The sequence below is a fragment of the Phalacrocorax carbo genome, chromosome 1 (genome assembly GCF_963921805.1).
Source record: "Phalacrocorax carbo chromosome 1, bPhaCar2.1, whole genome shotgun sequence".
Classification (NCBI taxonomy): Eukaryota; Metazoa; Chordata; class Aves; order Suliformes; family Phalacrocoracidae; genus Phalacrocorax; species Phalacrocorax carbo.
Genome location: NC_087513.1, coordinates 51710940 through 51726209, shown reverse-complemented (window position 1 = coordinate 51726209; position 15270 = coordinate 51710940). Strand labels below are relative to the sequence as shown.

Below are 15270 nucleotides of genomic sequence, written 5' to 3'. Positions count from 1 at the left end.
CTGGCTAAAGCTAACCCCTTATACTATCTTATATATGATTCGCAGTGTAGAAAGTGAGGTTTCCCCAAATTATTCTCTGTGTTCAAGGTGGGTTTTTTCACTATACCATAAGTGAGTAAACCTACTGGAAAGCTGTCGATATAAGGGATTTCTAAAACTGTCTGCATTTTGATGCCATAGTTTTTTCAGTATAAGTAGCAGAATAATGGAATTCTGTAAGCTTTATAAAATAAACACCATGAAGTCCTGCAACTAAGTGAAACAATACCGATTGTAAAATAAACTGGATGGTGATGACACTTATTGACAAACCTATTTGCATTCATTTCAAAATAAAAGTTTTTGTAGGGGCAACAAACAAAAAACATTTTAAAACTGAGTTCTAGTAAAGTACACAAACACTGCATTTATTATTATATAATATTTCAGAAAAATCAGATTCATTCCTAACAGATGTATTTGGTTATTGAAAAATGAAAGAACTTCTAAAATTTAATTAGTGTTCAGCTTTTACATTTTTCCTCACTTTAAAATGTCCCCAAGCTTGGAAAATGCTAACAGCATTGTTACTTTTTTGTCAAATGCACTTTTAGTTTTCATAAAGTAGCTTAATACTTCTGAATTTGGATTACAAATGCTTCAGGCAAATGTTTTAATTGTACCCATACAGTTTCCAACTGATATTTGAAGTAGTTTAACGAAATTAATCTTTGAAGTCTTATTTTTAATAAAACTTGAATCTTGATGTATTTTGATCTAAGCGTCAAATCAACTTAGTGCCCACCATCCAAAGCATTCCCACACATTCAGTGGAAATGAAGCTCTCATCCTGCTGAAACTGCAATTGCTTTGACCATGATCTATGACCTGGATCTATATTCTGCTGGTACAACTGCAGAAAGAATCAAAAATGTGCATGGTGACTTGAAGCAAGCAGTCAAATTACGTGTCCCTGCCTCCAGGTAACTGTCTGCTCTTTGATCTCACTTGTTCTCCCATAGTGAGGGCAGTTAGACAAAGCTTAATAACAAAGTGAACTCCTGTAAAGCAAGATGGAAAGAAGCACCAAGAGGAGGTAAGACAGACACTTAGCCTGAAGTTCCAGAAGAAATCAATCCAACAAATGGCTTGCTGACAATAAAGGGGTGACATCTTGCTGCCTCCTCCTCTCTAACTCCTCTTCCATCTCTACTCCCTAACCTTTCCTTAATCCCCTGCCGCCAGCCATGCAATCTTTTCCCCTCCCTTGCACCGGCTTTGCCATTTGCAGGACCTTTCCATAAGCAGATTCAACTCATTAAAGCAGGAGAAAACTATCTACTTTTTCTGCTGGGGAGTTTTCTGTCATGCTGAGAGTTGATTTATAGAGATATACAAACATCACCTGACATGAAAATCTGTTAAAGCATACAGGAACAAACAGGAACAGAGGTAGAATTGCACCGTTTTCAGTAGTAGTAAGGAATTCAATCTATTTATTCCAAGGTACAGCATTGCACCTTTGAAAGAAGTTGCATTAAAGTGGAGGTGGTCAGTCATTAAATGGAGGAAATAAGCACATGATCAACATAAGAGGGAAGCTGTAAAAACACTCCATAAAGAGAAATAACAGAACGTGAGAAGGAGGAAGGCAGAAGGTACTTTTATTTACTGAAGTAAAATTATTGAAAGCATTCTAGACATACTGCATTTAAAGGAACTCTCAGTACAGTGTATTTCAAACTGCATAGAGCAGGGAATTTCCTCTAAAATGCCTAAGGTAAGTGGACCATGTATTGTCATCTTCCTGAATAAACAAGTACCCTGCATGTTCTAAAAATCGTAGGCAGCAATCTATACCTTGTCTCTCTCAGTGTCACAGAACCTAACCATACAGATATTTTGCTAGAGCTTCTGAGGTATCTCATAGGCACACCGACACAGAAACATAAGACTTCATGTCTTAAAATTAATTTCCAGAGTATAAAAATAATACTTACTGTTAAATTTTCTTTTGCACAATGTAGTTCAAACATAAGGAAATTCAGACTTGCAACTACAGTAGAGATATCAGCTCTGTAGCGATCAGAGAACAAGTCAATACCAGGAATAAGCATATCTGTTTCATATTGTGCAAAGTCACAGTCGGATGTCGGATGTGGAAGAGAAGCTCTAAACAGGGTCTGAAAGTCATAACAAAGAACTACTTGTGAAAGATGTCTAGGCATTAGTGAAACACTATAAAACTCTAACCCTTGAGACTCATAAATGACTTAAATGAACTGGATACTTAAGACATTGACTGAATTTGTTTCTAGACAAAACCATGAAAAATGTTTTTAGTAAAATGCTTTATCTGTGAACTTGATGGAGGAAAAAATACAGGCTGTAAATAGTCCAAGAAGAATATTTCATAGAACAAGCAAAAGACAAAAAACTAATCTAGGTGTAGAACAATAATCATGAAAGATTCCTCAGCAAGTACTCCCCAGGTAACAAAAATATCTTCCTAAAAAGCCAATGGTGTTTCTCTCAGATTCCAAGTCAAAGCATCCCAAATAAATCTCTGGAAGCACTAGGAAAAAACTCATAAATCACTAGGGGTTCTCACACAGACTTCTTGGATAATTCATAGGGCAATCCACTGACCGGCAGACATAAGAACTTAATAATTTATTCAAACATCTCCATAATCAAGGATAATGCATAAGAAAAATTTGTTGAGATGATTCTGGGGATGTGTTCAAACATTTCTTTACCAGTCCAAAGATGTTTCATGGAAAATGTCTTCCATCAGAAGAAAAACCTTTTTATTTTCCCCATAAGCTAAGAAAGCTGGTTTTATTTTATTTAGCCTTAGGTCCTTGCCTGGCCATCACCTCAGCTGTTGTTTCTGGGAGAGTTGCTGACTTCAAGGCCAGTTAAAAGTTAGTTCCACCTTTAACTAGGTCAGCTAGCATAGCTTAAGTCATACAACTTAAAGCTGATGTGAACTTTAAAGAAGTAACTTAAATGTTCCTCCTTTAAAAAAGGGAGGAGTGCTAGCATTGTCTCTGATGTTGAATATTCCTTCCCAATTGTGTTTATCTTGTAATTAGCAAGGATATGCTAGAGAAATATGCATTTGCATACTCAGATCTGAGATATTAACAAGTCTAAAGCCTATACCAGAGGTGGAATTTAAATAAGGTTATAAAAGCTTTCCAAATCAAGGAACAAATTATGGGCTTGAACTTCACAAGGTACAGTGACAGTAATTGATTACATTTTTCAAGACACTCGCCCTGCAAGTGGCTCCTATCCCAATTAATATAAGACCCACTTCAGTCAAGTCACAATTATTTCTACTATTATACAACTGGAACAAATGCTTACTACTATTTCTGTCAAAAGCAGGAATCAAAATTGTCCAGTTTTGTACCACCAGCAATTACAGTGCTAGAAGCTAGTCAAAATTCTCCCTTACCTTTGTTTCTTCAACTTGTTCTCCCTCTGCTGAACTTAATGAGGTTTTAAACATGGCCTAGCACAGGTCACACAGTCACAACCATGGCTGGCACAAGATATTTGAACACCGCTTTGGTTTGTCTTGGAAGAAGCCAACCAACTTCCTGATGCTGCAGTGGGATGAATAAGCATTGATCCCAGTGGACTCTGACTGGCAGAATACTCACAGTTCTTTTTCCTATATCACTTTGGTTACTGGTATCTTGAAAGTTTCTTTTAAAAGTAAACTGAAACTCTTTTTTCCTCGATAGTTGGTTTCTGACAGTTTGCAAACTTAATTGTAATTTTGATTATTCCTATTTTTAGAGCAAATTTCTTAGAGCGCTGAGGTTTTACTATTACAAACCAATATCTCTCAATGCTACAAAATATTTTAAAAATTCTTTTTCTAAAGAGTCTGTTCTGGTTGAAAACTTATCACAATCTGTGAAGACACTATACAGATCTGACAGAGAGCACTCTGCTATTGTTGTCATCCAGCTCTTCCTGAGTAGAACACTTCAAGAGAAGAAAAATACATTTGACTGCCAAATATTTTAGCCATCTTCACTTCTCAGTATTTTATTATTTCTCTGAGACACTAGCCTCTTATTGAAGTGATAATTTTTAGGCTATCACACAGGAATAATGTTAAAAAACAGAGAATAAAAACATCTAATCTAATGTGCATAAATTGTCAACTACCTCTGATCTCCAGTTTTACTTTGCAATCAAAATGAAAAGAGAAATATTTTAATAGAGGGTTATTGAGATTTAAATATTAGAAGCAATTCGTCAACTTCATGAATTCTAACTGAAATTGTATTCTTACCTTAAAAAGTATAGCAGAAAAATAGCAGTATTTAGTTCTTAATCTCATCTTTGATGTTGTTATATACCTGAAGTACAGCAAATAACAAGAAATATGAATGTGCCCATCAATATAAATTATTCACACTGGTTTTTTTATCTGGTCTAATAACGATACTAACACAATCTAGATGTTTTCCATATTGGAAAACAGCTGCCTGTTCTGTAGATAGGTGCTCAGCCGTGCCATGCAATGAAAGAAGCATTTGACATAAGACATGCCTAGACAAAGGGAATGGTCTAGATTCTCTTTAAAGTTAGAGGAGACAAACCATCAATCTAAGTCCAAAATTAACCTCATACAAAACCCGAAAGATAAAGCAGGTCAAGCAACTCACACCTTAAAGTGTATTTCTTTCCATAAAGGAAACTTAAGATAACTAGCACATGCAGATTGACACATGGTAGGTGTCTAGCGAGATTAAATGAATCCCACACAGTACCTCATCAGAGCTTTAAACCATCCTGGTAGCAGAGTACTCCTCTGATCTACAATATTAGAAATCTTTAATACAATATTAGAATCTTTTAATCTGCATTTTACAGCCTGAGACTAAGTTGCTCTAGAAAGAGCAATTCAAGGGAAAGACGTTTAACAGCCCAAGTCAGATCAGAATAGAAAAGATTTGCCTGAGGGAGAAGCTGAGAAGATAGCTCCCTCCAGATCCCTGCCAGGATTTGGAATGGACATATTAGCAGTAAAGGGATAGTATACACTGCAGCAAATATGTGGCACAGCCACCTGTAGAAGCTGCTTGGGATTGGGTCTTGCCTAACTGGACCTGAGACTGCACTACAGCTCAGATTTAGACGACCTGTGGTTTAGAATCAAGTTCACTCCTTTACCTCTTGGGTACTAATTCTGAGTGTGGCAATGTCATTTCATCCTAAACTACCCATGCTAATACTTTCAAAGCAGCCTTGGTTTACAGACATTTTACAGTGCTATTAATATGACCTGCTTCTCACGTAAGACAGTTTACTCAGATGAAGCTCTGCCCTTTCATGGGTATAATGCTTCTCAGGTAATTTAGAGCTGACTTAGATATTTCTAAATTTTATTTTTTGTACATTTTTATACTGTACAACACATTGAGGAACAGCTCAGAATTATATCCATAGCGTTTTACCAGCAGTCAAGGAGTACTGGATGGAAATATTTATTGATGGTAGAATTTAATACAGTAATTCAAATTTCATTTAGTTGTAATTCACCAGAAAATCAGTACTTTAGGCAGTAAATCTGCCCTCAAGATACATTAATATTTAATATGTGCAAAGACTTGGGAGATGTGATATTTCAATTGAAAATCAATATGACTGTAAAATCATTGTGCTTATGACTTTTTATCATTTTGTTTTATTTCAACGATCTCTCCATATAATATACAGCTGCAATTATGATCAAAGATGAGCACTCCAGAAAAGGGAACAAATAATATCCTCAAAAAGATCACTTTCTTCCTGAAAGGAAAAATTCCTCTACTTTTGTTGAGTCTGTTTTATAGCAACTTGTTAGCATTTTTAAATTAATTTCAAGTTGCCTACTCTCCTGGATGAGAAATTTGTTTAAAGTATGAAAGGAATACATATATAGATAAAATACTTACTGAGCTATCTTAGCCACTAAGACTGCTGCATGTAAACATCCCCAAACTCCAGCCTGAGAAAGAAATTTCTGACTAATATCTCTTGATCTTCCAACGGCAAAGCAGTCCGTAGCATTTTTTGGAAAACCTAACTCTTGCCAGTTGTTAAGAGCATCAGCCATGTTGAGTGTTTCATCAAGGGCTTGACACCAATATTTAAAAGCAGCTCTGTAACACATAAAAAACTTCCACATCATATTGCTGACATTTTCCAAAGCGGAAGATAAGGTTCGCTTCATTTTACCTTTATTGCCTGGGATATAACTAATTCTGATTAGGTCAAAAACTGAAATACAGTTTCTACAACACAGAAAGATATCATTCCTGGTCAACAGACTTATTGGGACTTATACTAAAATCAAATTGTCAAGCAATAGATACTACTTCTTAAAAGCACATAGAAATGTTTAATATATTTGCTTAATTGCAGTTTACTAGCTAAGAAAAACAAACAATTTATAGAAAAAAAGCCTCACAAAACATAGCTAATAGTGAGTTAGATGAAAGAAGTTATATGGACTTGAGGACAGCACAAGAACTTATAAGACAGTTGAAGGGTATATGAATGCAGATTAAAAAAATGAAACAATGCTCTTTAATCCAGCAACTATGTACCTTTTGTTGCCAGCATAAAAATGAAGATTTCCAAGTTCATGTAGACCCTGAACCTTTAGGTCTCTCTGGTTGTTTGTTGCAAGGATTCCTGTTATTTATTTTTTAATCAATTAGAAAAAAATATTGTCACATCATTAAAGCAGTTACTGAACCTTGAACAAATTTTTGCAAGAGAAGTAGACATGCATTCACATGTAATTCAATGCAATAATAGATGTTGAAAAATTTATTAGTCTTGTATATTTTACATACAACACAGTAGCACTGTCCCTTGGCTCATTTCTGGATTTATTACTTCAAATAAAACCACTTACGGCATTTGTTGACCTGGTACGCTTCACCTATTTTGTCACACAGCAAAAACAGATTAGTAGTGCTGAGCTGTAACTGCATGAGTAAAGCCACGCTAGAATCTAAGACGGAAGCCAAGCAACTAGGTCTCATAGGTAATAAAAGAAATAATAAAATGCAACACTCTCCTCCCATTCTCTTTTCCTGTATAGGCTGAATGTGCTTTACACAAACCCACTTATCTCTTAAGCTTAATATCTGAAAAAACTGACTTTAGCAGCCAGCCATATCAGAGTAAAAAAAACAATCAGCTTTGGATGGTAGTTTTTGCTACTCTAACTTCTGAAGGAAATTGTGGTCTTAGCTGCTACAGTGAACTAGCACAGAATCCAAAAGGTCTGCTAGAAAAAAGTACTATCATGGACTTAGAATTAATCTGCTAAACATTACAGCAGATTTTTAATTTGTGATTAATCAGTGTAACAGCACTGAAGTAATGGTTTTTCAAAAGTTGAGATAACTGTAGTGGTTATGAACCAAGTAGTCATTTGTTTTGGATCTAATGAAGATTTTCTGAATGAACAGAAAGAAGGTTGTGTATTTCTGGAAACCAGCTTTCAGACAGTTATAGCTGTCTGACAAAGGAAAATAACACTGAAATAAATATATATGAACACAGAGAGGCAGAACAGAAATTTATGAAAAATATTACCAATTGTTTGTTCATAGGAAGAGATAATTACTGAAAGCTGTGACTGTGGTATCGGTTTACTCTCAACCATACTGGAGAAATTAAATTCTTCTTGAGAAACATCACGTGGTGTTGGTGGAAATATCAGTTCGGCTCCCACATTAAATTCCAGCTTTCTATTTGAAAAGACATGACTGCTGATTGCTCTTCCAGCATTTTCTAGACCAGAAAAGTGATTTATAAGATCAGTTTGGAGAAGTAGTATACTATTTCCATCACCAAAAACATTTCCAAAACACATTACTTGAACAAATATACAATTCCTGTGTACCCTATTTTTATCTGGTTTTCTATACTATGATTTTGTCTGTGTGTCTCCTAATAAAACTCATTGGACAGAACTCATTGTTCAGTGCAAACAAATGAAAATATGTGCTCTGTTAGAGAAAATAAACTTGGGAAGATCTGCCAGTCAGTCCTCTGACAGAGGTTTTGCTGCAGACAGACAAATGACACAACTGCATGAAAAAAAAAATTATCATCCAACCATGAGACACAAATCATAGGAAATCAGACATAGAGATTGTGCTTAAAGAACTTCATATATAACTTTATATTCTATGTTTTTTCTAACTGTCAATAATAACTAAAACTTGAATTTAAAAAAATCTATTCCTTTCACTCTTCACTGTTTTAACTGCATATACACTTTATTAAGAAACACTTCAATAAATAACTCACCTTGTGTGTGTGCAAGAAATAATGAAAGTAGTTTTCTGCTGTGTCTCAGTGCTCTGCTGTGATATTTAGATTTTTGTAGAGTTTCTCTAAAGCATTTCAGTGTATCATTCACATCAAGAGGTACATAAACTAGGGCTTTCGCTTGACTGTGATCTAAAAGGAATTAATAATTATGGAGAAAAAATTTGCATTACATAAATATATTTTTAGTATATCACCCTGCAAAACATATATTTGAACAATTCCACAACTTTAGAACTAAAATATATTAACATAATTGTCACCTTTGTTTCCTACTGGATTATGAATTAAAGCAAAATTATTAACCTCCAGGAACACTTCTCAGCATTTATATCTTTTTCAGTGTTATATTTCAGTTGTCATGTGACATCTACAGTCCCTGAATTCCATCTGCCCTGGTCATGCCTTGGTTGAGCTCTCTGCTCTGGATACTAATGCCTGGAAACAAATCCTTTAGTACAACTGCTGATCATATTTATTACAATTACTGTAGTTTCTATGTACCAAACCTCTGAGTTGGCATGCTCTCTCCACTGAATGCATAATATTATCTGCTGTTCTTACATACAGCATTATTTATTGTTTAATGACTTTCCTCAGCTAAATTCAACACAAAGCCTTGTGTGTAATGCATTGACATATGTGTGATATGAGGAACTATGCTTTACAAATTTCCATTAATGACTAGAGCATTTTAATCCTGAGTGGAAAGAACAACAACTGTGGGTAAAAAAGGTGTTTTGTCACCTTATAGTTCGGTTTTTCTATTGACTCTGTTGATAACAGTGCAGGTTTCCATTAACTTTTGGGTATATTGCTGGATATCCAACAATACCAACGGAAAACTGGACCAAAACCACCAAGCTCACTCAACATACTATAGGTCATCTGGCATCTGGATGACAACTGCTTTTCTCTGCTTTCAGATACAGTCTGAATATATTTGGAAAGGTCTTGACAACATTACTATCCATCCAAAATATCAAGAATAAAAATTTGAAGACAAAACTGAATTTATATTAAAAGAAACAGATTATAGGAGCAGTGGAAGACTTACAATAAGGAGGAAAAAAATATCCAGTATGGAAAAAAGGAAAGGATTTGGGAGAAAAAAGATCTCGCAATACTGAAATGTGCTCTGACCTGTATAATCATTTGTCATCTCAGGATAGAAAAAGCATCCAGGAAAAATCCGTTCACTAGCAGAATGGGCGACAGGCAGCTGTAATTTCTGCCCTATGTAGTTTCTGCAACTCATCTAAAAAGCAAGTTTTGTTTCATGATAATTTAATAATATGCAGAAAAATCAGTGTTTGGTTCTTGAGATATCTAAATACTCAGTCATATGACAAAATAAAAGAGGACTAATTTACAAAGACACCAATGACCCATGACTAGTACCCTTGTCAGTAAGAGGTGAAATATTCACAACACCTAAATATTGGATGTAACATACAAGTGTTTAGATATTAATGAATTCAACTTGTATCTTATTTCATATTTGCCATAATCATGAGCAACTTGTTGATGTTCAGCAAATATTCCACCTTTCTTTCTCTGAATAAATGCATGCTTGCAAAGAACCCGTCAGTGGAAGTATGCCTACAGAGCACGCTGCCTGTAAAGCACAACATAATGCTGCATAGGGATATACAAAATAGCTCTAAGCAAATAGAATCATAGAAATGACATAGACTCATAGAACAGTTTGGGTTGGAAGGGACCTTTAGAGGTCATATATACTAAAGAATAATAATAACAGAATAAAATAACAGAAGCAGTCTAACTCTGTAAGAGAAGCAAACTTCCAAATTTCCGTAAAGGGCTAATCCACCCTAGACATTTTATTTTGCAAATGTAGTTACATCACTTCAGAAGCAAAAGTGCCAATTCAGAGGTAGTTCTAGATCCTTTGAATGGCACTGCGTTGTGAAATGTAGCCATACACTCCAAATTTCTAAACTGATTATGTCTTTTTTGAACAATCCTTATTACTATTAACATTAGTCTGTAAATTGTCTTTCAAAACGATCATTACTTTTCCACATTGCTCAGATTACAGCGGTATGTGGTGGCTTGCCACACTACCCTTTTTTTTAGACAAGGACTACCTTCTGAATGTCAGGGCCTGAAAGAAGTCAGCAGGAAACAGCCTTACAGAGAGACAAGACAGAGCATCTCAACTGCCCTTTGCAAACCGGGAGTACCTTCTGAGTTCCTGCAAGCCCTGGGCAGCAGTGTGCTGTCTCTAGGCAAGGCAGTGGCTCCTGAACCCCATGTTCATTTTCTGAACAAACCTGTTTGGAATTCCGAACCCCACTTTCCCCCTTCTCTTCAAGTGCTGTGTTTATATTAGCAATAGAAATATATTAAAAATATCAACCATGTAACTGAATCTAGCAAAACTTCATACAAATAAACCTTAGCTTAAAAAAAAGGAAAAACCTAATTTTTAATAACTAATTCCATGAAAAATTTCCAAGTGGCAATGTCAGGTTACTAAATATATAGAGCCATTGCTTTTAATGAGAAGAAGTTGCTGAGCAGCTTAGGGATTTTCTGTTGGTGATCAAGTATTTCAAGGTTTTATTGGTATTGTTAGTGTTTGGGTTAACTCAATTTGATTAATTTTGGTCTTCAGGAGCAGTGTTCCACTGCAGAAACAAAGCAATCTCTTTGTATTTGATTTTAATTAATTACAAAGATCGTGCAATATCTAAATAAATGTTTTCAGCTTAAAAGAGCAGCATCAAGAACTAACATGAAATTAGATTTAGGTTCATAAAATGGAATGGGTACATGATGCATGGAAGAAATGTTCTCTGGGTCATCAAGTTCAGACCTCTGCTGCTGCTGGAATCATGTCATACAAGCCTTTTCATGCACTTCAATCAATTATGTTCATCAATTTATTATAATTTTCTGTTTGTGAACATTATGAAAAACCATATCAATCTAATCACTGAAAGTACTTCTCTGTATTTAGTTCACGTTAAGATTCAGTGCCCAAAAAAGAAATCTGTGGTTCACCTTGTGTGCATTATCAGACAGATATTTTATGAAATGAGATTCATGGCCGTCTGGGCCACTGAGGTACTGTATCCTTTCCAGCAGCTGCCTCTGAGCATACACTAGCAGTGGACTCACTTGTTCTGTGTATCTCTCACTGAAAAAAAACCGAAGTATAGTAATTAAGCAAAATTAATGGTATATGTAACTATATAACGTTGCTTTTTAGTTTTCATTAGAGCTGGTATAACTTACTGTGTAAATATGTTAAATTGTACAGCTATGTGTACCAGTGCTTCCCACTTCTTCATTTGATATAACAACTCTATTGTTTTAAGAATCAGATTACATATCCATTTCAAGTCAACCACATTTACATCATCCAGGGGAGACTGTGGATGGAGATTAGAACCACCATTCTCATCCATAATACCTCCTAAACAACTGGGAATGCAGAAGTCTCCTTCAGGATCCACAATCTACAGTGAAGAAACATTATTCTACATGTTATTTTCAAACTTGTTTTAGGACAAATCAAATTATAAAGGTTAGAAAACACTGTAATGCTCTAAAAACTTGTTACAGAGAACATCTTGGAGATATCAGAATATAATGCAATAGAAAGAAAACTATCTCTACTGAAGGTGTGATAATAAAGAGTATACTGTCTTAATAAAAACATTTTTACCTTAAGAGACATGCTTGCTTGTAGTTCAGTTATCATATCAATGATCATGTCTGATGCCAAATAAAATGGCAACCAGATGGTGTTCCTAAGAAAACCCCTGGTAATGGGAAATGCATCCATATGGGAATGTGAATAGTTGGCAATCATTTGTAATTCTTGAGTATAATTCCAAAGTTCTCGACAAGCATTTTGAAGCAACGTCCAGTGGCCACCACGGTGAGCAAGAACCTGTGCATATCATTCAAAATATAATTATTATTTGGAAATACAGAAATTAAAAGCTTCATTCTTTTATTGCAAAGCTTACGTATAAGTAATCTTTCAAAATTACAACCTATGGACTCATCCTCAATAACACATCATTCAATATTCCAATTCATATAAAGCATTATAGAACCTTAATCTGGAAATTTTTATAGAAGCGCTATTTTATAATTTAATTTAGTTGTTGCTTTTGGTGTGAGAATAAGAAATAAAAACTAACTCACACCACCTATAATTGTGTTTTTACTTGGTTTTAGAGGGGTTTATGGGAGGAGTACTCAGTCTGCATTTCCTTTCAATCACTGGTCCTTCTGTTTATACTACCAAGGCATTCACTAAGACCTGTAAAGGGAAAGGTAAGTCTGCAAGTCTTTTTGGAAAGATTTAACAAACATGAGAAGGAATTTTATATAAGCTATTATACGTTTGATAGAAATATACATTATGATAGGTGATACACCTGACATTTCATACACTGTACTTGTACATTTTGCAGAAGAGGAGAAATCATTGCTTTTTCCCACTACAGTTTTTTTGAAGTTTCTGTAGTGTGGGTTTTTTAATGTAGAAAGAAGTAAGTATTGTAATGCAGTGCTTAGTAATAAATAAAATGCTTAGTAAGAAAGCAAATCTTACCACTGCTCTTCTTAAATGCAGAAAGATTTTTGTAAAATGCTCCAATAAAATGGTATTTGACAGAAACTGGTTGTATTCTTCGGGGGAATGAGAGATGGATATTTCTGTATCGTTTGTTGTTTGAGTTCGAGGAGTATCTGTTCCACTCAGTTTATTGCTGTGCTCAGAAGATTTATCTGTATCTGAAGACAAAAAGTTCACTAGTTAAAAATGAGTTAAAGTTCTCAAAAAAATAAAAAAGAAAGTATTATCAGCCAGCTAGGATTTTCCTGTGGCAGGTAAATACTTAAATGTTAGGAAATGCCAATGTTAAGGTTATCATATTTATAAGGTTATGATATTTAAAATATATGATGCTTTTACTTAAGCATTGGGAGAAGCAGGGATAAAAAAAGTTTGAGCAAAATAATAATGTGTACCTAATAATTTTCAGCCTCAAAGCCAAAACACAACCCTCATAGAAGTCTTAGGAAGAAATCACCATGTGGCAAGCTCCCAAGAACCTTTCCAAAACTGAGGCCTCTTAAAAGGAGAAGTTAGGAAGAAGGGAAGATTTCTGACAAATTCTGTGGTATGTGTAGAATTGATTATTTTATTCAATACCAAATATCCTCCACGGGGAACCACAAAGGTTCATGGTAGTGGGATACAGTAATATCTGAGCTATAGGTTTCAGGCAGAAGATGATTTCAAACTAAACAGTATTTGAACTCTATGGCAAACTACATGCTTCATGAAATTCTTTCATTCAGAATTGCTGCAAAGGCTAGGTGGTAGGAAACATGGTTTTCATTAGTTTTCAGCAACTTTCAGTGACTTCGTTCTCAGTGACTTGTAAGCATCAAGACAAGAGAGTATAACTAAAAGTAAGCTGTTGCAAAGAGAACCAGTGAATTCAACTGCTAGTTTTTGTCACACCTCCTTGGAAAAGGCAAAGAGGATGGTTGATTCCTACCTGAGGAAGTCCTACATGGAATGATAGGAGAATTTTGCTCTCTAGAGCTGTGGCAAGAATGTGTTTCCTGAAGCACTATTGAAAAGACCAGGCTTGTGATTTCTCCTTGAACTTATGGTGGCTAGGAAGACTACTTTGCATTGACTTGTATGTTATCACCAACACCTGAGGTAATCAAAGCTCTATATTTCATAATTCAGCTCCTGTTGAAACCTTAAAGAATGTTATTGAAAATAGCTGGGATAATAGAACAGCCAAATGTGAAAGACAGAGAATTGAAGTAGAAGTGGTACAAGGTAAAAAATTTGATCATGAGGTAGCCTCTGCCTCAGGAAAACACTGGCAAGCAAGCAGTAGAGAAGGAAACCTACATTATTCTACTAAAATTTGAAAGATGATAATAAACTTTGATCTATAATTTTAAGAAAGACTTAGAAAATGACTCAGGAAATTATTGACCCATTAGGAAATCTAAAGGAAACTACAGAACAATTAACATCCACAGACACTGATAAAAATTATCATTGCATTTCGAATAATCTGGAATATTATTAATTTAATAGGTCTAGGTAGTGTGGCTTCTGCAAACCAAAAGCTAGTATCAATAATTTATTAGAATTTACAAACTTGATACTCAAGTATAGGAGAAAGAATAACCCCTTGCTAAAAAGTAACATATTTATCAATACAATAAACAGTGCTTAGAGTTCTTACAAATGCCCCATTATTGACAATGACTTCTTTTATACTATGTATGCCAAAAAGATAAAATACAAAGGACACTTCTGAAATCCAGAAACAACATCTCTTTAAACTGGCGTGAGTGTTTTTCCAAAGGTGATGTGTTTAAAAGTTCTTACAAGTTTGGGTTTCAGTCATTCCTGACTTTTTAAGGAGAGGAGAAGTCGGTGTTCTCATGTTATTCTCTATGGCTTCTCTCACCACTACGGTGCCAGAATTATTTAATGAGAATAGTTCAGGATCCAAGATATTGTAACTGCAAAATAGGAGAAAAAGCAAAAAAGCACAAAAAACCCTCAGATATAATATTAAAAAGAATTTTGATACACACAGAAAGTTCAGTTTCTCAAAAGTGAGTTTTGATTATTTTCCAGCAGCTTTAGGAATCAGAAATAATGAATGATAGCCAAAAGTTATAAGGAACCAAAAAATACCACAGTATAGTATATTTCGAAACTTTCACCTGACCAGTCAAGCGAGCAACCAAAAATGTGCATGTCACCTGCCATATGATGGAAAGCAAATTTGTTACATAGTAAATCAATTTGCATGTGGAAGCTGAGCTGTTCATATGACAAACTGACTGACGACATTGTAATTCGGGTTTGTTTGCATTAATGGCAATAAAACAATC

At 34.9% G+C, this 15270-nt stretch overlaps 1 protein-coding gene across 1 annotated transcript in view; it reads right to left on the bottom strand.

Annotated features, from left to right (window-relative positions):
• Positions 1-15270, bottom strand: part of CFAP54 (cilia and flagella associated protein 54) — a 118058-nt gene that overhangs the window by 37944 nt on the left and 64844 nt on the right. Inside the window, 12 exon segments of the mRNA XM_064458720.1 lie at positions 1980-2162; positions 4298-4364; positions 5946-6152; positions 6600-6687; positions 7603-7800; positions 8323-8475; positions 9487-9601; positions 11374-11509; positions 11608-11831; positions 12041-12268; positions 12941-13122; positions 14756-14892. Of these exon segments, the coding sequence (XP_064314790.1) occupies positions 1980-2162; positions 4298-4364; positions 5946-6152; positions 6600-6687; positions 7603-7800; positions 8323-8475; positions 9487-9601; positions 11374-11509; positions 11608-11831; positions 12041-12268; positions 12941-13122; positions 14756-14892 (1918 nt within the window).